This window comes from Pleurodeles waltl, chromosome 9, assembly GCF_031143425.1.
Source record: "Pleurodeles waltl isolate 20211129_DDA chromosome 9, aPleWal1.hap1.20221129, whole genome shotgun sequence".
Lineage (NCBI taxonomy): Eukaryota > Metazoa > Chordata > Amphibia > Caudata > Salamandridae > Pleurodeles > Pleurodeles waltl.
In genome coordinates this window covers 1,151,372,036-1,151,397,898 of record NC_090448.1, presented here as the reverse complement: position 1 = coordinate 1,151,397,898, position 25,863 = coordinate 1,151,372,036, and the positions used below count along the sequence as shown (strand labels likewise).

The 25,863-nt window shown below is 45.3% G+C and overlaps 1 protein-coding gene across 9 annotated transcripts in view; it reads left to right on the top strand.

The window, feature by feature from the left end:
- Nucleotides 1-25,863, top strand: part of RYR3 (ryanodine receptor 3) — a 1,450,647-nt gene that overhangs the window by 770,354 nt on the left and 654,430 nt on the right. For all 9 annotated transcript variants that reach the window (XM_069208992.1, XM_069208994.1, XM_069208991.1 and 6 more), the window contains 4 exons: nt 192-332; nt 6,468-6,631; nt 13,862-13,940; nt 25,641-25,730. In XM_069208992.1, coding sequence (XP_069065093.1) covers nt 192-332; nt 6,468-6,631; nt 13,862-13,940; nt 25,641-25,730 — 474 coding nt within the window. The remainder of the gene's footprint in view (nt 1-191; nt 333-6,467; nt 6,632-13,861; nt 13,941-25,640; nt 25,731-25,863) is intronic.

The window sequence follows — 25,863 nt, the reverse complement described above, 5'->3', positions numbered from 1 at the left end:
GAGCTACACTGTTGCAGGCAAAAGTGAGGATTTTTCATGACAGGTGAGGAACTCAACAAACATATAACTAGATGAACATAATCCTTTGATCTTATCCCCATTGCCTTTTGACCTCTATTAATATTAAAAACAACAAACAGTTGATGCCTACTTTCACTGTAGTTGTATCCTTCTCTGTTCTGATCTCTTAGCTCTTGACGAACCACTACGAGCAATGCTGGAAGTACTACTGCCTGCCATCAGGCACTGCAAGCAGTGGCATGGCCTCGGAAGAGGAGCTGCATCTGACCGAGAAACTCTTCTGGGGTATTTTTGATTCCCTCTCCCATAAGGTATTACATTTTCTTCTTACGACTACAAAACGGCATGAAAGGTTTTCACTCCTCCCTGCCGATGCGTACAAATGTGTTCTGCAATCCAGCCTATGGGTGTCATTCCAACTTATGATTTATCAGCTGCCTTTCCTGATCATTATGATCTTTAGTGAGTCTCACTGATGCTTAAGTTAGTTGACTATAGTAAGAGATACAGTAAATTCTACATTGGTGTATCCCCCTGTGATGCAAACTAACACTCTTATATTATGAAAACTGATGTAATAGCCTTAATACAGGTAACTCAGAATTTAAAGACACTTCTGCATAGTTTGTGGGAAAACGTTTCTCTCCTTGTCTGTAATGTGATCATCATTTCCCAACTTGAACAGACTTACAAATAAGCACTGATGCCTGGGTGTAGGTCACTCACAGCTTTTCAAAGTCTCATTTGTGAAACTGAAGAAAAATACAGTGTATTATGAACATTCATATTCACTGCGGTAGTTTTAATTCAGGTTACCTCATCAGGATAAATGAACTAGACAACTCGGTGTGTCCTTTCCCTCCACCATGTCTTCTCTGGTGTCGCGGAGTTTGAACAATACTTCTCCATATTGACTTTGGCCTTTCTTCTTCACATGCATAGAACACCAGCTTCCAGTTCTGATTACCTTATTGGTGCTAGAAAGTACAGACTTCGTTAGCGCTGTGCCCTTACTCAAGACAGTGACAATTGTAAGCAATGCAAATTACCAATTATATGCACACAGGCCTTGTTTTCTTGAACAAACTTCAGTTATTTTCAATCTCAATGCAACCCCACTGGTCCCGCAGTTGACTGTGAAAGACTATAGAAGTGTTGGTAATATTGAGAACAAGATGCATTTGTTTGTTACTCGTGGGCACTGTTAGCCAAACAAAACAAAACAACTCGACTTTCCTAGAAGAAAATTTCCAAGCCTGACCTGTCTACCTTGGATGTTATGCCAGCTTTATGAAATAGCAAGGATTGTGAATTATATTCATCTTCTGGTTTTCCTTGCTTTCCTATGTCTGTGCCACTTTCCCCCTTTCAGGACATTGTAATGGCAGATTTCCGAATGAGCATGTGCCAGTGATTATCATAACATGCACCTATTATTTTTTTAATTTTCTACATGCTTGTGCACAGGTGCAAGGCAGCTCAAAAGTGCATATCCTAACATTTCCCTGTTTAGTTTGGAGAATTGCTTTGATATTTGTATGAAGAAGTTCTGAATAGGTAGCTTCACATCATCTTTGAAATACATTACAGTTAATCCAGCAGCATCATATGTATGCTAAAGTCCAGTTTTTTATGGAGCTCCTTATACTGGAGATGCCCTCCTTCCTAGACGTAGCTGTTTTCATTCAATCAACCACATCAAATGAATCATGATAATTACACATGAGTTATTACCTTGAAAAAGATTGAACAGTTTAAAACACTCATCACAATTTCCCAAATCTTTGAAGGACACTCATTTTCACTCATACAGACCATTTTGTATGGGAATAGGAAGGCATTGGCCAATTACAAAGTCACATCCAAGATTTCAATGGCAAGAGAAAGGTGAATACATATTAACCAAAGAATTAAATGGTAGTGAGAGAAAAAGTGAACCAAGTGCCAAACCTAAATCTGAAGAGACATAGATGAGCTCATAAATCCAAAGTTCAGTGTCAGTTAATTACATTTGCATAAAACCAAGATGGAAGATTTGTTTAAGAAACATACTGCCACCTTTAGTGTCTGCCAAGGAAGAGAGCCCATACTATTTTAGCTACCTCTCCAGCAAGATACTTTTTTTAAAAAAAAGAGTGTAAGTCCTGTCATAGGGTGCTTCAACTTTTTACCAGATGGCTAGACTCTAATTACAGTCTTGGGGCTAATACAGTGTCACAAGTCTTATGTTTTTTAGGATTCTGTTATATAACACTTATTTTGTAAGTTTCATCCGAGGAGAAATATAATTAAAGCACATAATGTTGCTTTTCCAAGCCTTTGAAATTCAAGTAAAAGTAAAAGAAATGACAACTTTATTTTTCTCCTTTTGTTTATTCGTTAAAGAGAAGTCAATGAAAACAAAACTGTAATTTCGCTGTATAAGAATGAGATAATTTCAAAGTATCCTTTGACCATAAAAGGATACTTTGCAAATATAGGTGGTGGAACTGAGATATTCATTCATTGAGTTATTTTTGTGTCATAGCTATAATTAACCCCAACATGCTCCATCATTCTAATATTGGTCTACTTCGCCCAGTTATGACCCCTCCTTCCTGCATGAATCCAAAAAACTCATCCACTGTGTTCAGACCAAAGTCACTGCAATTCACTTCTTTTGTGGGTAGATATACCCTATAGAAAGCCTGCAATTGACCTCCTAGACAATATGCAGCTACACACTACTGAGGTACATGACACTGCATGTTCTTACATAACCTCAAAACCTCTTCCCTTAATAACTTTAAGGGAGCTTAAGGAAGGGACAGTGAAAAGGGAGAGGAATGAAGATTCGTATGGGTACTAAGCAAGAAAGCAAGAGAAAACACAATATTTTGTAAAATAATTAACATTTTTAAAGCCGGTCAAAGCAGAGAGAGGGAGAGTGCATGTGTGTTTTAGTTTATGTAAACATTCCTGGTGAAATCCAAGAGACACTTCACCATACCCGACTGAAAGCACTTGTACCTAACTATTTATCAGAAAATACATTTATTGGGGGGGTGTAACACCCCAAACACCACCTCCCCCCCTGTAGCTACACCCCTGCATCTCAACCTGGAGTGGAAATTACATATTTAACACACTTAGGAAACCATAATTTGCTGCAAGAGACAGGTAGAGCCTATCACAAAGCTATCAATAGAACCAAAATGACCTAAATCGCTTAACAGATTAAGGAGGCCCCCAATTAGAAGACTGCCAATATTCAGGGTCTGCCAGGAACTAACCACACTGATGCCATAAAAGTGACTGCTTCTCATACCAAGAATACTTGAGTTCTTTGAGGCAAGATCACCAATATCCAAAAAAGCTCTTCAAAAATAACCCTTTACCTCCATCTCACCTGTCCCGTGAAATCCTCCTTCTTCTCCTTCACACGGACAAAACTACTGAATCTGACTGCCAAAACAAAAGTTTATTAGCCTCTGATGGAGCAGTGTTCTGCAGTATCCTTCAAGCAATTTTTCTCCCACTAGAGAGAGACACAGCTAACCTAATCAACTCTTTCCCCACCATTGCATAGTTTCAGGACCTGTGAAAAGCACCATCTTTGCCCTTTCTGAGAGAAATATGTGCTGTCCAAAAATCCTGGCCACCTACTGACAAGCTCACATTTAACATCAAAATCATGGAGAAGGCATTATCAAGACAGCTTCAAATTTATGTGGAACTTAATTACCTCCTCCAAAATCAATTTTCAGCATTGCACCCTGAAAGAGCCTACAGAAACCAGAAACTACCTTGGTGAATACCAGGAAAGATCAACTTCTTTCATGGATGAGAACTGTAAAACTGCCCTTGGACCTGTTGACTTGACCGCCACTTGTACCACTATAGATCTCACAATCCTAACAGGGAGCCTTAAACCAATGGACAGGTTAATCTCAACCCAATCTGCAGTCTTTCCATTTGATTCTTTCCAAAAGCTGTCAAATGATCAGGTCTGAATCAGTTGAATCCTACACATTTCCCCTGCCTTGTGGTGTTTCTCAATCATCCGCCCTCTCATGCCTTCTCTTGGACACTCCCTAAGCAGCACCAGGTAAATCCCAGATGTATGCTGGTGATATTCAGATTCGCTTCTGATTGAATAAATAACAGGCCAGAGAACTTAACAAACATTACTACAAAAATGTGTTCCAATAGAGGCAGGAGGGCTTTGTCTGTAAAAATGGCACCAATAGAGAACCTAGGGCCATATGTACGAACACATTTTCCCATTGACACAGAATGGGAAAAACCCTTTGCTACATCTGACCCCTAGTGACTACAGTCACTGAGACTGAGCAACTTCCAGTGGTTTGTCACTCAAACTTTGGAACCCACCCCTCCTCCTTGCCAATAGTAAGGACCACTGGTATATCTTTTGATGTCGACCTCTCAATCAACAAATCAGCACATTAGCAAAAGGTGTAAACAATTTTTGTTATTTCTTTCTTTAAAAATCGTCCCACTTTCCACACTAACTGCAGTTAAAATGTTGTAAACCTTTGCCCTAGTATTTCTTGACTATCAAGTATCAAATACTCTGGCTTCTGCATAAAATCTCATCACCAGGCTCTAAAATGTCTGAATCAGGCAGCCATACTTTGCTTTATCCTACGCAAGTGGGACTACATAAAATGTACACTTAAAGAAATCTACTAGCTCCCTTTCAGCGCCAGGATCAAATTTAAGGTCTTAGACAGTGTCCTTAGAGAAATATTGTGGCATAAGCCCTGTACACCTGCAGAAACTGGCACCAACTACACCATTACCTCTGTTAAATGTCTCCCCAACAGGTCGGTTAATGCTAAGTGACTAAGGTAGGAACATCACACTCGTACAAGGACGTAGACTGTGGTATTGCTTCAGTCCAGGCTTGAGGTTCAGTCCCCACTGCATGTGGTTCAAATGTTATTGAATACTGAGCTATTTCAACTGTATTCCAGTGAACTGAAGACAGAACGGGGGGTGATTGAAGAATGTCAGACATGGATAATTGGATAATTGCCCATCCGTCTGACATCTAACCTCCCCAGCATGTCATTCTTTTTTGCACCAATCCACCCTTCTCTCAAGCACTTTGAAGTAACTGAAGGTAGACAAACAGCACTTTCTTCTACACAAGGACTGTCAGCCAGAACTCGTCCCAGTAATCATGTACTCGTTAGACACTTCTGAGCCCTTAATCATGTCTCCATAAAACACTTGTTGTAAGTAATCATACCTCCTGTTTGAGTCAGCCATCATGCTCTTCAAAACGTCACCGTGCCAGTAATTACAATCAAACGCAAGCATTGTGTTCAGTATCTGCAGACAGCTTTCGTTACCTGTATCACTAAAATAGAAAACCAGGATACTAGGGTCCTGATGTACATTTTAAAGGAGAGTTCTCCGTCTTCAGGGTGATGCAGAACATTACCTCTGCCACCCTGATGGACTTTCTTCCACCTCATCTAAAGATGACCACACCCCAGCAGGCATTCTGTAATTTGAAAGGAACCACAGTCATGGCTGTTCCCTTTAAGGTAAAAAATTATTTGGTGGACATCCTTTGTCAGTTTTGATGCCCATTCACAAAACTTTTGAACTTTTTTCTTTTTCAGAAACAAACTATTAAACCAGGAGTTTCTTTCTGGAAAACAAAAAACTAATGACCACCACACCATGGGAGTTTGCTCCAATGATATGGGGGTCAATATTTGTTGTTTTCTGTCCCTCACCTCCAGATTTTACTTGGTGGGGACAGACTGAGAAAAGTACTCTACACTATCCATCCTAAATAGAGTGGGTGATGTAATGCTGTTTCTTGGACGGACCCTACTTCGGAGGAAGCATCCTATTGACTGAGCTAACTGAGACTCAGCAGAACGCTTACACCCTGCCCGTCCCTAAATGAGGCGGATGGAACAAGCGTTTGCTGGACAAGTACTCCATCACATTTGCAACAGAGTACCTGTCCCCCAAACTCTAAAGCAGACCTAAAATTTTTAAGTTCCCAAAGAATCTTCCAATTAAACTAGATATCAAACAAAACATGAAAAGTATTGCTGCCCCTAGAAGAAAGAGGTTTTTAACTATTACATTTCTATATTTTCCCCACTATTTGTGGATTTAGCACAAAAAATACAAAATAAGCATCAAAAAACATAATGATGAGTTTCTTGCACAACCGGAAGATTCTTTAACCTCTGTACAAAGAGCACCATAAGCATCTGCAGTCAGGAAATACCAATGTTCTAACTTTTGACCTTGGATGTTTGCTTGGCATGAATCTTTAATTTCTTTGAGTAGCATTTTGTGCTTGCCTGCTGAATCTGTTTAACGGCTTCTCCTAACGCTCTTGCTGTGTGCCAAGTACTAACATTCTGCATGTCTCTCTCATTGGGCTTTCCAACCAGTTCCTATCTCTCCTGCAGAAGTACGACCCAGACCTCTTCAAAATGGCTATGCCCTGTCTCAGTGCCATATCTGGGGCGTTGCCACCTGACTATTTGGATACCAGGATTAGGGTAACTCTGGAAAAGCAAGTTTCAGTGGATGCCGAAGGGAACTTTGACCCGAAACCTATCAACACAGCCAAGTGAGTATCTGCAAATAAACAGAATAGTTAAAACGTTCAGTGGGTTTGCAGTTTTGGGAATTGCTTGTATCATTATGAAGTGGTGTTAGTTTTGCAATTGCTGGCAAATTAGCCCCCGTTGGATGAAAGAGGGGACATTAGGAAAGGAAATATTGGAAATGAGTAGGAATCTTGAAAACAAATATTGTCAGGAAGAACGATTACAGCTCAATCCTGCAAAAGAACTCAAAAGAAATAAACCTCTGAGTCTTAAGCTTTGTGAAGGAATTTGAACCAAAGAATCTAGAGAAGCTCTTGCTGGAAATCAACATTGATAAATTCTGTCATGAATTTTCAAAAGTTCCAGCACAACTAAAGCACAACTCAAGGTGATGTCTGAGCTGGGGAGAGGGCTTCTTTAAATTGTAATGTCTTTCTGTTTAATATGTGTGATCATGCATCAGATTAAGACGAAAGGGTTGATGCATGATCTTCCATAGAACAGCTTCATAAAATGTGAAGTAATGCCAGAAGTTACACTGATAGATATTCGTTGAGTAAGAAGGAAATGTGGCAATCCTTTGCAATTCATAGATAGAGGGAATGGTCGTCATATGGGGATCACACAAAATAGTCTGCCTGCGATGCAAATACCCTTTTCGGCCAGTAACATGGGATGAGTTTAAGTCAGTACAAGTCGGTATCTTCATTTATTTGTTGTTTTAGCAGTTTTATATAGCGCCAACAGACAGTTTACATAATAACAGTTCAACAATATTACTCAGCTGCATACATGTAACTGTACTTCTCACCTGCATGTAAGCAGTTTTACATAAGAACAGTTTCACATGACATAAAGAAACATACCGTGAGGGCAGTGAATTTTGATTATCATCAAGCTCTAGGATCTTCCCATCTTACAAGGCTAACACCCATCCCTCCTGGCTGACAAAGGCGCACCTACAGCTGAGCATGAGACGACCAGGGCTGGTCCAGCTGGAGTTCCCTCACCGGGCCCCCCGTGCCCCATACAGCACTGAGAACATCAGGAAGTTTGCAGACATTTCCATCAGCAAAGAAGCTCTAAAATGAGGCTGGGGGTCCATTATCAACAGAACAAAGTAGGAGAAGAAACCGATAAATGAACCGATATTTATAAAGCACAAACTTACACCAAATTACATGTATCAAGGCCCTAGGCTAGGAAAAGAGCAAAGAAAGTCCACCATCCTATTGGTCTCCAAATACCAGGCAAAGGGCCAGCACTTACGATCAACAAGGGCTCTCCAGGGTGCACCAATGTGTCTCTCACGTCCCCAGTAGCTCTCCACCCCATCTTCTCGCCATGTCAGCCAGGCCAAGGAAGGAAGTGAAATCATGGGGCAGTGGTAGAACTACATGGCACTTCACGCAGGACCTTCGACCCCACTGCTGTCTTGAAAGTAAGTGTTGCAGTGCTACACTTAGCCTCAGAAAGATAGCTTTCTTGAAAGCTTCCTTGAAGCAATGCACTGAATGAATACAGCATTCTGTTAAAATTGTAAGCTTTTGTCATTTTGTGAGTGTTTTTAAATGACAACAATTTGTGCTTTACAAATACATGTTCAACTATCAATTAGGTGAAACAATTGTTCAGTCATTCTTTTTTAAATAAATTAACGCACTGCCATAGTTACTGTGTATTGCCATGGTGCCACGAGTGTTTATAGTACGATTAGGTTAGAAAGGGAAATAGGTTAGTGATCTTCCATTTTAAAGGTTTTGCAGAAGTTTCATTGTCTTTTTAGAGCTTCTCGTTAGCCAAAGGAGATAATTACTGGTAATTATTGTTCGTTTTAGTCACAGGAAAGTGTCACTTAAAGTATCACACATTTGGCAGTAGAATGTCACTCATGCGCACACTGAAAACATAGTAATGTCACACAGAGGAAATCTGAAAACCTGGCGGCTGTGAAACTCCTTCAAAACCTAGCTTCATTGGAAAAAGTTATCATCCCTTAATCACAGCGGAGAGCTGGGGCATTATAGTGGCGCCAGTTGTTTGGGAGGGGAAATGATCAGCGCATGTACATAGCTGTCACAGGTGCGTAGCGCCCGCCGTCATGCAAATAGAAAAAGGACCACTGGCGTATGCATGCCTCTGCTTGTGGGGAAGCGCCAAGCTACCTGTCCGCAGAGCCCCGCGCCCTACTGTAAGGTAGGAGGAGAATATAGTACGAAAAGCTGCACTGCCTCTCTTGCAGTAGGCATGCAGCACATTCCATAAACGCAGATCTCTCATGGTGCCACTGTGTATCACACTGCTTAATTTGTGCTTGTTGTTCCCGGTGCGGAGCATCGACACTTATTTCTGAGGGCCGAAGCTTATTTTTCTGCCTCAAGCATTTACTGCGAGCAAAAGACACATATGGGAAAGAGGGAGGGAGAGAAAAACGAAAAAGCGTCACAACGGGAGAAAGTAAAAAGCTGCAAGAGCGAGTTGAATGGGGAGTGGCTGTAAATGAATTGAAGCGGCCCGAGATGGCTTCAGGATTAGGTTGTCTCGGTATTCTGTGCATGCACATTTAATTGCAGCAGCTGCGTGTTTCAGAGGAAAGCTTTGAGCGCCGGCACGTTTTTATTTACAAAAAAGCACTGGTATCACATACCATCCTCAAATGATTTATTAGCATTACTAAAAGAGAGCTATACCTTTGAAATATTGCATCCGTTTGCTGTGAGTGTGGAAATATGTGACACACTGTCACAATACCGGAGGATGGGTTGGGGGAATTGCACTTTTGCCCCGGGAATGTCATACTGGCATTGCACAACGTCAACATCTGTATGGGTCATTATGCTAGACAGACAGACATAGGGCAGCCTCTTCTGACCCATTTATTTCAGTTTCCCGTATGCAGGTGTCGAAACTCACTGGAACACGACCCGCGCCTCCGGTGGGTCAGACCAGAGTAGTTGAAAGAACTTTGTCTGGATTTGTCAGTGTGAGTAAAAGGAGTTGCAACAAATGCTGAAAGATGATGATGATGCCAAAGGCTGACACTCTTGGGCACTCTGTGTTGTTTGGTTATACAGCATGACATCCGAAGGCGCCATGCAGTGCTTAATTTGTAAATACAAAGGTGCCGGTGTCCAAAGCCCTACTCTCAAACACGCGGCTGCTGCAATTAAATGTGGGAACAGGAAATATTGAGGCGGCGTAATCTTGAAGCCTTCTCGGGCCTCTTTAATCCATATAAAGACCCTCCCTGACCCTTCTGCTCACGCTAACAGCTTTCCGCTTTCTTCCTCTGTGACGCTTTTTCGTTTTTCCCTTACTCCGTCTTTCCCATATGTGTCTTTTGCTCGCAGCAAATGCTTGAGGCAGAAGATTAAGCGCCGGCCCTAAAAAATAAGTGTCAGTGCTCAGCACTGGAAACAACAAGCACAAATTAAGCACTGGCGCCATGCTTGCCTTTGTGTTCCTGAAACCACTCCTCACAGAAAAGATTGGTAGATTGGGGACTTTAGTCTCTATACACGTAAAAGGTCCGGGGGTGAGAAAAGGTGTTTCCTACACCCAAAGGCTTGGGACACCCATTAAAGTCTTTATCTGATCTGCTACTGAAGAAACTAAGCGGAACAGGTCGAAGTACTTCTGCAAATTCTGGTATTCAGCATGTTCGGTTCAGTAAATGAATCAGTAGCAGGCTCCAGGTCCGACCTCCGGTAATGCTGACTGCCTCCTTTTACCGGGGTGCAATCGACTGTACAAGTCACTTAAGACAGCAGGTGGTCCCTTCTACAACCGCTGCACTAGTCAGAGGGCTCCATGATGACACAGAGGCTAACTAAATAAGCTTGGAAGGATGGAGAGGCAATGAGGGCTGAACCTGCATCACTCGGAAGCGAGTGCATGCTGTTGGGTGTACATCTAATGGCTCTGCAGCTCCCCCTTACAGGTCCTTCAGTCGTGGATGTCAGTTTTTAGCGCGGGTGGGGGGGGGGGGGGGTGTTCGGGGTGGTTATGTTTTTTAGGGTGGGGTAGTTATGTTTTTTAGGGCGGGTGGGGAGGCGAGGTTTTAGTGTTTTTAGGGCGGGTGGGGAATGGCATGCTAGAACCACACATGCTGTTCCACACATGCCTTTAGTAGGCATGCTTTTACAACAAAAAATAGTTGTAAGGGCATGCGTAGTAAAGGCATGCGTGAAACAACGCGGTCATTCCAAACGCATTGTTCAGGCATGCTTGGTCTGCGCATGTGTTGTTCCATCATACAACGGAGCAGAGTACCCCTACAAAACCCAGACTCCATTCTCTGTGCTTTGTAAGTGCGGGGAAGCCATTTTAAGACATGTAGTGGACACTGTTCAGTACGAGTAGTCCAGCTACATAAAGGTTTCTCTGAACATAGGCATGTTTGGTATCGAACATGTCAGATTAATGCAACAACACCGATTCCAGTGTTAGTTGCATGATACTCTGGGGGTTCCTTAGAGGATCCCCCCAGATCTGCCTGTACAGCCATCCAGCCCACGCTGCTTAAGACTCCCATATACTGTTCCGCCCTCCTGCTGCTAATCCAGCTTGAGAAGGGGGAACGCAGAACAAAGGGTTTCCTGTAGGAGGGAGATGTGACCTCATCTCCTTTAGAACTAGGTGTCTCTGGGCTGGGGTGGGCTCTCTGTGCTACCAGACTGCTTTAAAGGACTCATTTAGTGCTGTCCTTGCATAAACTGGTTTACACCCTTGGTCCCTGCTCTGGCGTGAAACCACACAAAGGATATGGAAGTGTCCACCCCCCTGTCCAGCTCCTTCCCTAGGGAGGTGCACAGAGCTCTGCCAGATGGCTGGGTGATTCTGCCATCTTGGAAACAAGATGTGCAAGGTCCCATGGGAGCATCTGACTGGTTAGGCCCAGTAGATGACGTCCCTGACCCCCCTCTGATAGGTGGGTCACTACAGAGTGGCAAACCCCCTTTTAGGTTTACTTAAGGACACCCCCGTGGGTGGGTCCTCAGATTTGTCAAGCAAGACTCCTCAAGGAACTCTCTGCAAGACATCTTCTGCTCCTGGTCTCTGGAACCCCTGCTGGTCTGTTTTGGAATTGAAACAAGTCTGCTTCTGATGCGAAGGATCCTATTGCAACATTGTTTCTCCGGACCCTGCAAGACTTCTACAACATCCAAGGACTCTGCACCTGGAAGCACAAAGGAATCTCCCTTGGAGTGAAGGAGCCACTACCCTGCAGGCACCTCAAGGCAACTACGAACGGCTGGTTGATCCTGCTGTCCCACGGACAACATAAAGGCTCTGCTCACAGATGGCGGTTCTGTGGTCCTCTTCGGGACCCTCCTGTCTTCTGATCTACTTGGGAGACTGAGGGCCTGCTGCAGCCACTGGAACAGCACCCCTGTGCACTGTAACTGTTGCTCGCTCTTGCCAAGGCTTGTTGGCTCTTTCTCTAAGCGATCTTCTGGCATTGAGAAGCTCCAGCAACCAGCACTCTTCAACTCGAAGATCAACCTCTGTTCTGCAGCTCCTGCAACATGGGACTTCTGTTGTGTTGTGCTGCTGAGGCCTCCTTGTGACTCTCTCTGTCCACCACCTGTGGGCCAATCGTGGGGGCTCCGATGTCTACTGCTGGCCTCCCTGTGTGTTGAGGGCCAGCCCTGACTCCCCCTCAAGGGTAGAGTCTCCTGGATCTTTCTGGTTCCCCAAAAATTTGCAAATCCATCTTCAGCTTCTGCTTGCTTTTGCCAGTGCTTGTTGGTGGCCTCGCTGGTCACTGATCCTCCTGCAATCCGGCGACCGACTTGAAACAGCTCTTAAGTGACTCCTAGGATTTTCTGCAGCTCCTGTACCCCGCAGCTGGACTTCTTCTTTCACCAATCTGCAGGATCTTCACCTCTAGGAGGGTGAGCATTGACACATGCACCACCTGGGCACCTTTGAGGGTGCTGGACTCCGTTCTCTTCCTTTTCAGGCCTTCTACATCTGGAATCCGACCTTGGGTTTTACCGGCCTGGTCCACGGGTCGCAACAGCAGCTGGACAACTGAGGCCTCCATTGACTTTAGCAAGAGTTTCCGACGTCATTTCACCCCTATGCATTTGGGTCCCCTGGTGTAGGTACTCCTGTCTCCTGGGTATCCTTCGGTGGGGACATTCTCCAACCTTCCTCCTGTCATTGGGTTTCCTCGGGGTCCACTGGGAAGGGTACTGAAAATCACAAATTCCAACTGCGACTTCCCTCTGTTAGTCTATGAGACAACCGGGTAGGTAACCATTCCACACCCAGTCGCTGAGAGCACTTGCTGTACTTACCTCTGGTGTTTTCATTCCTCCCCAGCCCCTAGCTAACTACCACACTTACCTAGGTTGGGTTCACTATTTCACATTCCACTTACTTAGTATATGGTTTACCCTGCCCCCCATAGGGCCTTGTACATTTTATGCTATTTCTGCTTGTTCTTTGGGGTGTATAGATTATGTGTAGATCGCTCCAAAGGGAGATGTACCAATGCTGGTCTAGTAGTTAGCGCTGTAATAAAGAACCCTTTATTTTTGTAACACTTGTGTGGTTCTTTCTTGTGTGGGAGTTACTGTCTGTATACTGCGGTATTGCAAGTGAGTTACATTCCTCCTGGATAAGCTTCAGCTGCTTGCCTCAGCTACCCCTAGATAGCTTTTGCTATCTGGATACCTAAACACTATCTCTAAGGGCTGCCTGGACTCGATATATGGTGCCCTACCATCGGTGTACACCATAAACTGAGCCAGCTTCGTACACATAGGCTTTAAGGTTCTTCTTAACAGTTTTGGTGGGGTCCTCAAAGGCATATAGAGCTAGGAAGGACACCCTTCTTGAAGAAGTATTATTACAGTTAACTGTTCACCATTGCCCTTTTCTGGGCAGTAGATCAGTCGACTTAAACAAGAATATGTATATGTATTTTGCGTTACTCCCTAATGGAAATATCCTAATTTATAAACAACGAAAATTGTCTAGTTATGGGCACAAAATATATCTTTTTAGCAATATTGTATTAAATTGGAAGAAAAATACAGTAAAGTGTCCATGGTCGCTATCCTTCACAAGATCATCGACAAAAGTATTTTTTTGACAGGAAGTACACCACTCACACACTCCATGAACATGAAATCCTCACTTACAAATCTATAGAAGATGCGGTAGTAGACACTATTGTCAAGGTCATTTTTATGTCTAGATGGAATGGTAAGTGATGTCATTCTTTTTAATACTTTTAGTTTAACCCTTCCTGAAAAACTGGAGTACATTGTCAGCAAGAACGCTGAACACTCACATGACAAGTGGGCCTACGACAAGGTAAGCATTGCTGTTGTCTGAAAAGTGTCTGCATGGCTTGTGATTACCTGACCATTTGGTGGGAAGCATGTTTATGTGCCTCTTAATATATAAGAAGAGCACCAAGACCCCAGGGTATGGTACTAAGGATGGCATGTGTAGGCAATGTACCTCAAACCTAAATATTTTTACTTTGTTTATGAAACTGAGCGAATTGCTTTCTTTTTTGGATGCAAAAATCACTGTACTGCCTTCTGGTCCTTAGAAGAGAGCAGCAGTTCTGTATGACAGACACAAGGACTGAGTTACTGGATAGAATGGTACATGCAGACAGTGCTAAGTTTGTAAAAAAAAAAAAAACGCAAGTGCCAGGTTCTTCGCCAGGAGGTCAATGCAGCTTGCACCATCCATTGCCTCCACCAGTGCTGCCAGTGACAGTACACACATCATTTCTAACCATCACATTCTACAAGTGTGACAATTCAGACTATTCCAGGCCCCCAAAGCTTTAAGAAAGGTTTGGGTTGCAGGTATTAGTCATTTTTAATGTAAATTGAATAAATAAACACCTCTTGTTGTCCTCAGAGCTAAATCACATAGACAGTGCCATCCTGAGGGCAGACAGTCATAAATGCCGGTGTTGACAATTAAGTGCCAGTGCAGAGCACCAGAAACAACCAGTTCAAATTAAGCTCTGCATTAAGGCTTTGCAGTTCATGTTCTCACAGGTGTTGCTGTGTGCAGCCTTGATTGCTGCAGACATATTATTGGCTCCAGTCAAGAACCCTTCCGGGGGACCATGGTCTTGTAATCAGGAATTGACCTTTTTATGGGCTCAAATCTAAAGTCTATTAAAAGGGTCGGTTTTTGCACCAACAGTATTGACAGTAGTGTTGGTGATAGAAGCTACAGTTTTCTGTTAGGAAAGGCTGCTTTTTAGCAGAGCCTTCAATGTTATGTGCTCACTATTCATTGACCTGTGCTTCCATATAAGCATCTCATAGTTTTCAATCAATTATTACCATTTAGTTTTGAACAGCTTTCAAGATATGAATTACAATGAAAGTCACTGATACGAGGGAGTTAGAGCTCAGTGTCTTCAGTATAGCAGTAGAGCCCAACATGGGGGCAGGTCTTGGTGGGGTGTGATTTGAATATTTAAAGGCAGAACAGAGCCGACCCTGAGGATTCCACACATGGCCTCAATGGCCAGAGAGAGCCTGTCTGTTTCACAATGTGGCAATACAGTGAGTAGCAGAGACTGATACTCTTCCAGTTCAATTATGTATAAGCTGTGTCCAACATAAGTGTAGCTGGTCTGGAATCATATCAGGTTTTGATGATATTCCTACAAGATAAATTTACATGCAATAAATCAAAATGAAACTCTTACGCAGTTTGGGGTTGTAGGAAAGTACCCTCTTTTTGGCATGGTTAGCACCACTTTTTGCCTGCTATCAGTGTGCTTAGACTGTTTTCACTGGTATCCTGCTAACCAGGACCCCAGTGATTGTGCTCTCTTCCTCCAAATTCGGTTACCTTGGACCTTTGTGCGGTCACAATAGGCATACTGGTGTCCCCATATAAGTCCATAATATATGGTACTTAGGTACCGATGACATTAGAATAGCAGGGATTCCCCATGGCCTGCAGCATGTATTATGCCACCTATGGGAGCCCATGCGAAATGTCTCTGCAGGCCTGCCATTGCAGCCTGTGTGAAAAGGCGCATGCACCCTTTTACCACAGGTCACTACACCAGGTCACTATAAGCCACCCCTGTGGTAGGCCCTTCCAACCCAGAGGGCACAGTGCAGGTCCCTGTGTGTGAGGGCACTTCTGCCTGTGCAGAGGTGCCCCTACGAACTCCAGTTTCAATGCACTGGACTTTGTAAGTGCAGGGAAGCCATTTTGCCTGCGTACTGGCCACAGGACCTGTGTCCAGCTACATAGTGGTAACTCCGAATCTCGGCATATTTGTTGTCAAACATGTCGGAATCATACCCCAATACAGTTGCCAGTATTGGTTTCATGATTCCATGCACTCTGGGGTCTCCTTGGAGAGACCCCCGGTCCCTGCTCTGGCGCGAAACTGGACAAAGGAAAGGGGAGTGACCACTCTTCTGTCCATCACTACCCTGGGGGTGGTGCCCAGAGCTCCTCCAGGTGGCCACTCAATTCTGCCATCTTGAAAACAAGATGTGCAGAGGCCCTGGGAGCATCTGAGTGGCCAGGTCCGACAGGTGACATCCGTGACCCCCTCTGATAGGTGGTCACCGTGCAAAGTGACCAAACCCCCTTTTAGGGCTAATTAGGGGCTCCCTTGTGGGTGGGTCCCCAGATTCGGCATGCAAGACTCCACCAGAACACCTCTGCATAGTCTACTTCTGCACCTGGCCCCTGAAACCGCAACTGGATACTTCAGAAACTGAACAAGACTGCAACACCCGAGACAACCTCACCTTGCAACATTGTTTCCCTGGCTCCTTCCAGCAACTGCAACATTTCCACAGCTGTGCATCCTCTAGCGTTGGCAAGACTTCAGCTGCACCAAGAAGCAAGAAGGAATCTCTTTTGGAGTGAAGAAGTCACTCCCCTGCAACAGCAGACACCTACAGCAACGATGTTCGGCTGAATGGATCTGCTCTCCTCTGGAACTGTATCGATCCTACAATACATGTGGTGGTCTGGAGTGGTCCTCTTGGTCCTCTCTGCCCTGTCCATTTTGGGAGACAGTGAGCCCTTGTCTCGCCTTGCAGGACAGTACCCCTGTGCACCACGACTCTTGCAGCAACCAAGGCTTGTTGTCTCCTGCTCCAAGGGATCTTCAGGCTCCGAGTAGCCCCGGCCCCCAGCACTTCATCCTTGCAAGGGTAGTCTCTCCTCTGCTGCTTGAGCGACGTGAGACTCCCCTCCAGGTGGGCTGATTGGGCCTCACTGTCGTCACGGCTCATGGGTGTTAAGGGGGGTGGGGTGGCTCGTGCAGGGATGGAAGCAGAGGGGTTGCGGGAGAGAAAATATTAATAAACTTAAAAAAAACTTACCAGTGCACCGCCATGCCCGCTTCTCTGCTGGCTGCAGCTTCCTAGCCTGCCCTGCGGCTCAAAGCAGCATCAGGATTGGCTGGGAGTGCCCAGCCAGGGTGCTCCCTGGCAGACTGGGAGCCTGCGCAAGCTCTCTCCAGCCCAGCAACAATGTTCTAATGTCTGCACCAGAGTACATCCACCAGCCTTTCAGCAGATAGCTGAAGTTGATAAACGCACAACTTTGTCAGCTGATCATATTTTCAGGAATTTGAAAATGAACAATGAGTTCACTAAAGGGCAGAAGTTTTAATTTATAGAAATAAGCGCTGCGTTGTCCTGCTTATGCGCAGGATCCCACAGCACTTTTAATATCTATCTATCTATCTATCTATCTATCTATCTATCTATCTATCTATCTATCTATCTATCTATCTATCTATCTATCTATCTATCTATCTATCTATCTATCTATCTTTCTATCTGTCTGGCTCTATGTTTCTGATAGAGACTTCTAACCCTAGATAGTGCCTCACCTTGTCAATTTCTCCAGGTGTCAGACTGGATCTAGGAACTTTTTGCTAGCAGTTCCGTCACATTTTGTCAGGTGACGCTGTTAGCCCTGCTTTGGATCCGTCCCACTACAGATCTGACATTTGGAACCTCATATATGTGTGTGTGTGACCTCCGCTTACTGACATTATTAACTTTCTTTCTGTGCTTACGGATTTGTGGATCCGGAGCATCTCGAATCCTGCCTCTCGGACAGAATTGTCTTTGTCAGATTTTGAAATGTGCAGTGATGTCGTCCCCTAAGACCACTGGGTTTAAGCAGTGTTAAGATTGTCACCAACAAATGTCAGTGAGTGACACCCATGATGTCTGTTGTGTCTCAGATCCAAACTCAACTTGGCTTTGTGTGAGTTTTGCAAGAAAATGAGTGGCAAGGTGCTCTAAGATTGCAAAGTGAAACTCGCTGTCTCCAAACTCCACAAGAATTTGAAAAATCTGTCCTCATTGAGGGTATGGATGCAGTCTTGCTCCTGAGGCTGCTCCCATGAGGAGTTGTCATTGAAGTTGCAGAGTTCAGGTAGGCCAAAAAATTTAAAAAAGCCAAGAGCTCCAAACATGGGTCTCTGTTGTCCAGCCACTGCCACACTTTAGAGTCGCACAACGTACCAGGCACTGCTTGGCCGTGGAGTAGCTCCTCCACTTTGCAGCCTATTCTGACATTGATCCTGATGCGCTCTGGCGTTCTGGGGCCATCGGCAATGCCACAACAGCTTCATTAGCTGAGCAGGAGTTAGACACCATTTTGTTACCCCACCCTCGGGCCCCAAGTATTCCAGGTCACCTCTAGTCGAGTTATCACCTGCAGATCTGTCACTGACACGGACTGCACCACTCAGTCTCAAATTGAGGCAACCCTTGGTGCAAGCATAGCGCTATAATGATGAACTACCCATGATGCCCCCCGGTGTTGTGACCAACACCCCCAGCTCGAGCTCCGATGATGGCAGCAACACCGCAATTAGAGCTGATAGTCTTATCAGACTATTAAACCCATTTCTCACCACGAGGCAACACCAATATACCCATTTGAACCCAGAGATGTACACTCCTCACCATGATGATGGTGCAGATGACAACACTTATTGGGACCCTGATGATGATGGTAATATTTTTGATGACCTGCAAGATGACAGTGACCTGGACACCTATCCAGACATTAGTATAGCCTCCCCACTTCCAGGCATGACATCTGTGGAACACAAAAGGATGATGGATGGAGTGCTGAAACTTTTCAAACACTCAACCTCAGGCACAGATCGAGGTTGAATCCATTGTTCTTTTGCTCACCAGGCCACCCCTGTTTGAACCCATCCTATGGGAACAGTCCATCCCGAACTGCCAAGCCAGTTCCTCCCTGGAGCAGAAACAAGCATCCTGGGACCAGTTTCGGGGTATCACCCCACTTCAGCCAGTCTAGATGAATCCAGTGTCACAGGGAGCCAGGGACCCACGTCTGGGCATACCCTGGCCGCTTAGGGCGATTTTAACAGCACTAAAGGCTGCTGGTCACAAATGCTGGAAGGCATATGTGGGCTCTGCAGTGGGAACTGAAGGTCCAGTGGGCACAGCATCCAGGGAATCTCTCCGACATGGTCCAGATCTTGGAGGGAAGTGCACAAGATCTGCAATGGTGGCTAACAAACCAAGTTTGAGTCAGAGGCAGATCCCTCTCCCTTCCCCAACGCAATCTGACAGTAGTGACAGATGGGTCACTCCTGGGATGGGGCGGCCACATGGGAGAGGCGGAGATCAGAGGTATCTGGTCTCCAGCAGAGTCTAGGCACCACATCAACCTTCTGAAGCTCAGGGTGAACTGGCTTGCATCAAAGGCATTCCTTCCCTCTCTCCAAGGGAAAGTGGTGCAAGTGTTCATGGACAACACCACTGCCATGTGGTACTGCAGCAAGCAGGGCAGGGTGGGGTCATGGACCCTTTGTCAAGAGGCCCTATATCTCTGGACATGGCTGGAACGTCAGGGCATATCCTTGGTAGTTCAACATCTGGCGGGCCATCTGAATGCCAGAGCAGACAAACTTAGTTGTCAATGCATGGGTGATCTCGAATGGTGTCTCCATCTGGAGGTGGTGCAAGGTCTCTTTTAGCAGTGGGGAGAGCCTTGGTTAAATCTATTCGCCTCCCCAGAGAATGCGCAGTGTCAGCTGTTTTGTGTGTTAGAATTTGCAAGTAGGCAGTCGCTTGGCAACTCATTTAGTCTCGAGTGGAACTCAGGCCTCCTGCACGCCTTTCTGCCAATACAACTTCTGTCCACTTCTCAAGAAGATCAAGAACGACTGGGCCCAAGTAATTCTTGTGGCTCTGGACTGGGCACGGAGAATATGGTATCCCGAGCTTCTGAGCATGGCCATCAATCCTCCACTCAGACTGCCTCTTCTGGAGGATCTTCTGTCGCAGCAGCAGGAGGGGGGTTCTCCTCCCAAGCCTGTCCAGTTTCGTCCTCATGTGTGCAGGTTGAGCAGTGGAAGTTGACAGTTTTCGACCTTCCGTCCGAAGTCCGTGATGTTATGTTGGCAGCCAGGCGTCCCTCCACCAAAACGGTGTACGCCTGTTGTTGACATAAGTTTGTGGCACGGTGTACCAACAAAACCATTGATCCCCTTTCTGCACCTTTGTCTGAGGTCCTTTTGTTTATTCTCTCTCTTGCCCAGCCGGGCTCTACTTTGGGCCAAGAGGCTCTATGTCTGTATCTACATTGCATAACGTCAAATCATTTGCTCTTTGGCATTCTGAAGGCAGTTCTCTCTCAAAGATGCCTTCCCTCTACATTGGTGATTGGGACTTCTATATCCCTTTCCACCCCTTTATCTCCTGCCATAGTGTTGAAAAAGAACAAGAAACCCCGAGCCAAAGTCATCCTAGTGGTTCCGAAATGTGCAAGGAGAGTGTGGAACCCAGAACTTTTAGTCCTGAGTGCATGTCCTTCAATCCGGCCGCCCATCAGGAGGTCCTTCTATCACAATAGCAGGACAGGGTCCTGCATCTGACCATGTGCAATCTCCACCTGCATGCATGGTGATTGAGCAGCAGCAATTGATGGCTTTTAACCTACCTCCAGAAGTTGGTGTCTTTTTGTCTGCCGGGGATCCATTCACCAAGATGGGTAATGCAGCACACTGGGAGAAATTTGTTGTTTGGTGTTCCTCCCACAGCATTCAACCCTGGAATGCAAAGTTGTCTAATGTTCACACATTCTGTCTTTCTTTACCCCAGCAAGGCTTTGCTGTGGCAAAGGATGATTACCTTTTGGCCATCTTGCTTTTCCAGTCTTTGAAGGAAGGGGCTGACCCATATGTTTCTGCCAACACCATTTATCATGTTTCAGTAGGAGCTTAATTTGGTCCTTATGTCCCTGATGTGCACTCCATTTGAGCTCAGGCTCAGCTGTTATACCATCAAGTGTGCATTTCTCATCACTATTACATCTGCAAGGACAGTCTGCGAACTTCAGGCACTGTCTGTGGTACAGCCATACACTGCATTTTTAGCAGATAAGCTGGTCCTCCACACAAAAGCGACATTCCTGCCAAAGATAGTAACACCCTTTAACATAGAATAATCTATCATCTTGCAGACCTTCACTGCACTGCCCGATTCCTCCAAGGAGGATGGAGGACTCCATTGTCTGGACTCTGTGAAGGCCCTGAATTTCTACATCAACCAAACCAGAGATTATTGACAAGATGACCAACTTTTTGGTGGGTTCTCTGGACCGATAAAGGGCAAAGTGGTGCAAAAGAGAACCATCTCCTAATACATTATGTAATGCATCAAGATCTGCTATGGGCTAGCTAAAAATGCAACCTCAGAATGAGTGCACACATATTCCACCAGTGCAAAGATTGCTACTTCTGCGCTAGTACAGTGTGTGCCAATTATAAATATATGCCAGGCAGCTATGTGGACGTCCCTCCACACATTCACAAAACACTATTGCCTAGAGAGCCAGGTCAAGTTGGAGGGGCAGTTTGCCCAATCTGTCCTGCAGGATTTCCTGGTCTGACCCTACCACAGACCCTCCACCAGAGAGGTATTGCTTTGGTATTATTCACAAAATGAGGGTTCTGCGGTTTGAAGTTTCTATCAGAAAAAGAAGTTGCTTCCCTTCAGTAAATCCTTTTCTGGTAGGGACTCCATCTAATTGCAGATTCCTCACAGTTCTGTAGAATTTCCGCATTTAACTCATTAATAAGACCCCCCAGATCAGAGCGTCTGCATGCTGTCATATTCTGATTTCAATAGCTCTACGTCCAACAGCATTCCAGGGTGGGATGGATCCGATTAGGAGCCACACAATGCCTCCTGACGACGCACTAATGAACTGCTAGTAAAACGTTTCCAGATTTAATCTGACACCTAGGGAAATCACAGGGTGAGAAATCTGTGGTTAGATAGTCTTTACCAGAACAGGTGTTACCAAAGGTAAGTAAAGTGTTCAATTAAACATACTTTTCAGTTTTGAAAAGCCAGTTTTTAAACAACAAAAACTAAAGCTTTTGACAGCTTTATGCAAGCTATTTTGGCCAGAGGTCATTATTCTATTTAACAAAGAAGACAGTTTATAACAGAAAATGACTGTTTGTAGAAAAATGCCACTGTTGGCATGGTCACCCCCCACTTTTTGCCTAGTGTTGGTGCCAGCTTTGATTGGAAGTGTGCTGGGACTCTGCTAACCAGGCCCCAGCACCAGTGTTCTTTCCCTAAAGCTGTACCTTGTTTTCCACCATTGGCACAACCCTAGTACACAGTTAAGTCCCTTGTAAAAGGTACCCCTGGTACCTAGGGTCCTGTAGCCAGGGAAGGTCCCTAGGGGATGCAGCATGTATTATGCCACCCTGGGGACCCCTCACTCAGTACAAGCACACTGCTTTGCAGCTTGTGTGCGCTAGTGGGGAGAAAAGACAAAGTCGACATGGCACTCCCCTCAGAGTGCCATGCCCACAAACCACTGCCTGTGACATAGTTAAGTCACCCCTCTAGCAGGCCTTACAGCCCTAAGGCATGGTGCACTATACCACAGGTGAGGGCATAGCTGCATGAGCACTATGCCCCTACAGTATCTAAGTCAATTCTTAGACATTGTAAGTGCAGGGTAGCCATACTGAGTATATGGTCTGGGAGTTTATCATTACGAACTCCTCAGCACCTTAATGGCTACATTGAATACTGGGATGTTTGGTATCAAACTTCTCAGCACAATAAACCCACATTGATGCCAGAGTGGGATTAATTGAAAAATGCACACAGAGGGTATCTTAGAGATGCCCCCTGTATGTTAGCCCAACTGCTAGTGCAAGGCTGACTGGTCTGTACCAGCCTGCCACTTCCAGATGAGTTTCTGACCACATGGGGTCAGTGCCTTTGTGCACTCTGTGGTCAGAAACAAAGCCTGTCCTGGCTGGAGGTGCTTAACACCTCCTCCTGCAGGAACTGTAACACCTGGCGGTGAGCCTCAAAGGCTCATTCCTGGTGTTAAAGTGCCCCAGGGCACTCCAGCTAGTGGAGATGCCCCTCCCCCCCGGACGAGCCCCCACTTTTGGCGGCAAGTCCAGAGGAATAATGGGAAAAACAAGGAGGAGTCACCCCCTCAACCAGGACCACCCTTAAGGTGTCCAGAGCTGAAGTGACCCCCTCCTTGAGAAATCCTCCATCTTGCTTTGGAGGATTAGACCAATAGGGATAGAGATGTGCCCCCCTCCCCAGAGGGAGTGGGCACAAGGAGGGTGTAGCCACCCTCAGGGAGAGTAGCCATTGGCTACTGCCCTCTGACCCTAACACACTCCTACATTTAGTATTTAGGGGCGACCCTGAACCCAGCTCTTCAGATTCCTGATGACCTCAAGAAAGAAGGACTGCTGAGCTGAAAAGGCCACAGAGAAGAGAAGGAGACAACAACTGACTTGGCCCCAGCCCTATTGGCTCATCTCCTGCTTCAAAAAGCTGCGAAATTAGAAGCAACGCGTTCTGCAGGACCAGCAACCCCTGAAAAGCTTCCAGGGGACTGCCTGCATCACCGAGGACCAATAAACTCCAGCGGACCTGTCTAAAAAGAAGACAAAGAAACCATCTTTAAAGGGACTCTCACCTCGCTCCAGAAGCGTGAGTCCAACTACTGTGCACCCAACGCCCCCGCCCCGTGTCCAGAAAAACCAACTATCCAGAGAGGATCCCCAGCCGAATCCGACTACGTGTCCACCCTCGGCTGACTTCTCTACACCCCCATGACGACGCCTGCAGAGGGAATCCCGAGGACCCCACTGACTGTGACTGCCCGGGACGAAGATATCCGTCGCCTGGAGAAGCACTGCACCTGCAGCTTCGAGGCCCGAGAGAAACCGGCCACCGGTGCAACAAAGACAAGCAGGCAGACCCTCACCCTTGCCCAGTCGGTGGCTTACCCGAGAGGCCCCTGTACCCTGCCTGCAGCGCCTAAGTGACCCCGAGTCCCTCCATAGAGTTCAATTGAGAACCCGACGCACTGTTTGCACACTGCACCGGCTACCCCCGTGCCGCTGAGGGTGTGGTTTTTATGCCTACTTAAGGCCCCTCCAGTACTCCTTCAAACCCCCCTGGTCTGCTCTTCAACAATGCGGGTACTTACCTGCAAGCAAACCAGAGTACCCCCTGTCTCCATATGGGCCCACGTTATTTTGGCTCCTGTTTGACCTCTGCACCTAACCGGCCCTGTGTTTCTGGTGCTGGGTTTTTGGGGTTATCTAGAACCCCCAACGGTCGGCTACCTATGTCCCGGAGATTGAACCTGTTTGTTTGTTACTTACTTCAGCGACGAGACTGTACTTTACTTACCTCCCCCAGGAACTGTTGAAAATTGCAGTGTCCACTTTTAAAATAGCTTTTTGCCATTTTTAAGAAAACTGTGTACATTGTTGATTACATTCAAAGTTCTAAGTATTACTGTGTAAAGTACTTTCATTTCATGTACTTACCTACTAAATTAATCTTGTGGTTCTAGAAATAAACTAACAAAATATTTTTCTATATAAAAACCTATTGGCCTGGCGTTAAGTCATTGAGTGTGTGTTTTCACTTATTGCTTGTCTGTGTACAACAAATGCTTAACATTACCCTCTGATAAGCCTAACTGCTCGACGACACTACCACAAATAGAGCATTGGTATTATCTATTAATGCCTCTGTCAAGCCTCCTGGGGAATCCCTGGATTCTGTGCACACCATATCTCATTTTGATTTAGTATATACAGATCCAGCTTTCTACACTGTTTCAACATGTGGCAATAAAACTCTTTCACAAACCTGTTTTTTAAAATAAAAATGTAGCCAAACAGCTTACAGCCAGGGGTAGATGGAAAACTAGCACTGCTTCTTTAAGGAGAAGCACTCCATCAATATCCCTTCTGACTCTCCCAGTGACAGTAGAATCCGCTCTTTTTTCTGATACCTAGTGACCGGATTCTGGGGCACTGAGCTCATCCTTGTATGTTTTAACTCTTTCTGTTGACCACATAACATCTGGTGACAGCTGCATTACGAAGCCAGACCTAAACATGGTTAAAAAAATAACACAAAATAAATACAAAGACATTTTTGATGAGAAATCTAACAGAATTAAAAAAAAATCTGTGCAAAAAAAAATGTATTTTTCTTGAAATAAGTGGGCAGTCCCCTCTTCTCCTTCCATTTTTTCATTCTTAATGGCTGTAGGGAAGCAGAGCTTGAATGCTCTACTCAAAGAAGTGTCTTCAGCACCTGTATGCTGACAGTATGACGGTGGAGCAGGAGTTCGGAGGAGCCATTGCAAATCTTTGGGCATATATAATACTCTCCTTTTGCTGTATTTGTATTTGAGCCTTGATTGATATTTTGAATTGCCCTTCAGCAATGGTTCTGATTTATTGGAAGCAGTAAAAGGTAATGGGCACAGTTACTAGACTGATGTGTACTAGCATGTACATCTGTGTCCTGAATTATGTGCCCCAATCCTAATTTAAATCCTGCTACCACATGACAGCTGCAAAGTTTGCGTTTGCTGTGGTGGATGCCTGAGTGAATTGCAGTGCTTGGCATCCCTTATCTTATGATTCTTGTCTTCGTATGACGTGTTCTAACAAAGAGTGCTTTGTGTTTCTAGATACACAGTGGGTGGAAATACGGAATTTCGCTAGACGAAAATGTGAAAACCCATCCTCTGATCCGACCCTTCAAGACGTTAACAGAGAAGGTATTGGCAAGGGGTGATTTTAAAGTGGAACATATGTGGTATCGTGGCAGGCCTGAATTAAATATATATTTTGCATTGCACATCAGAGTCACACACACATGACTACTTGAGCAGACATAAGGGAGGACTATGT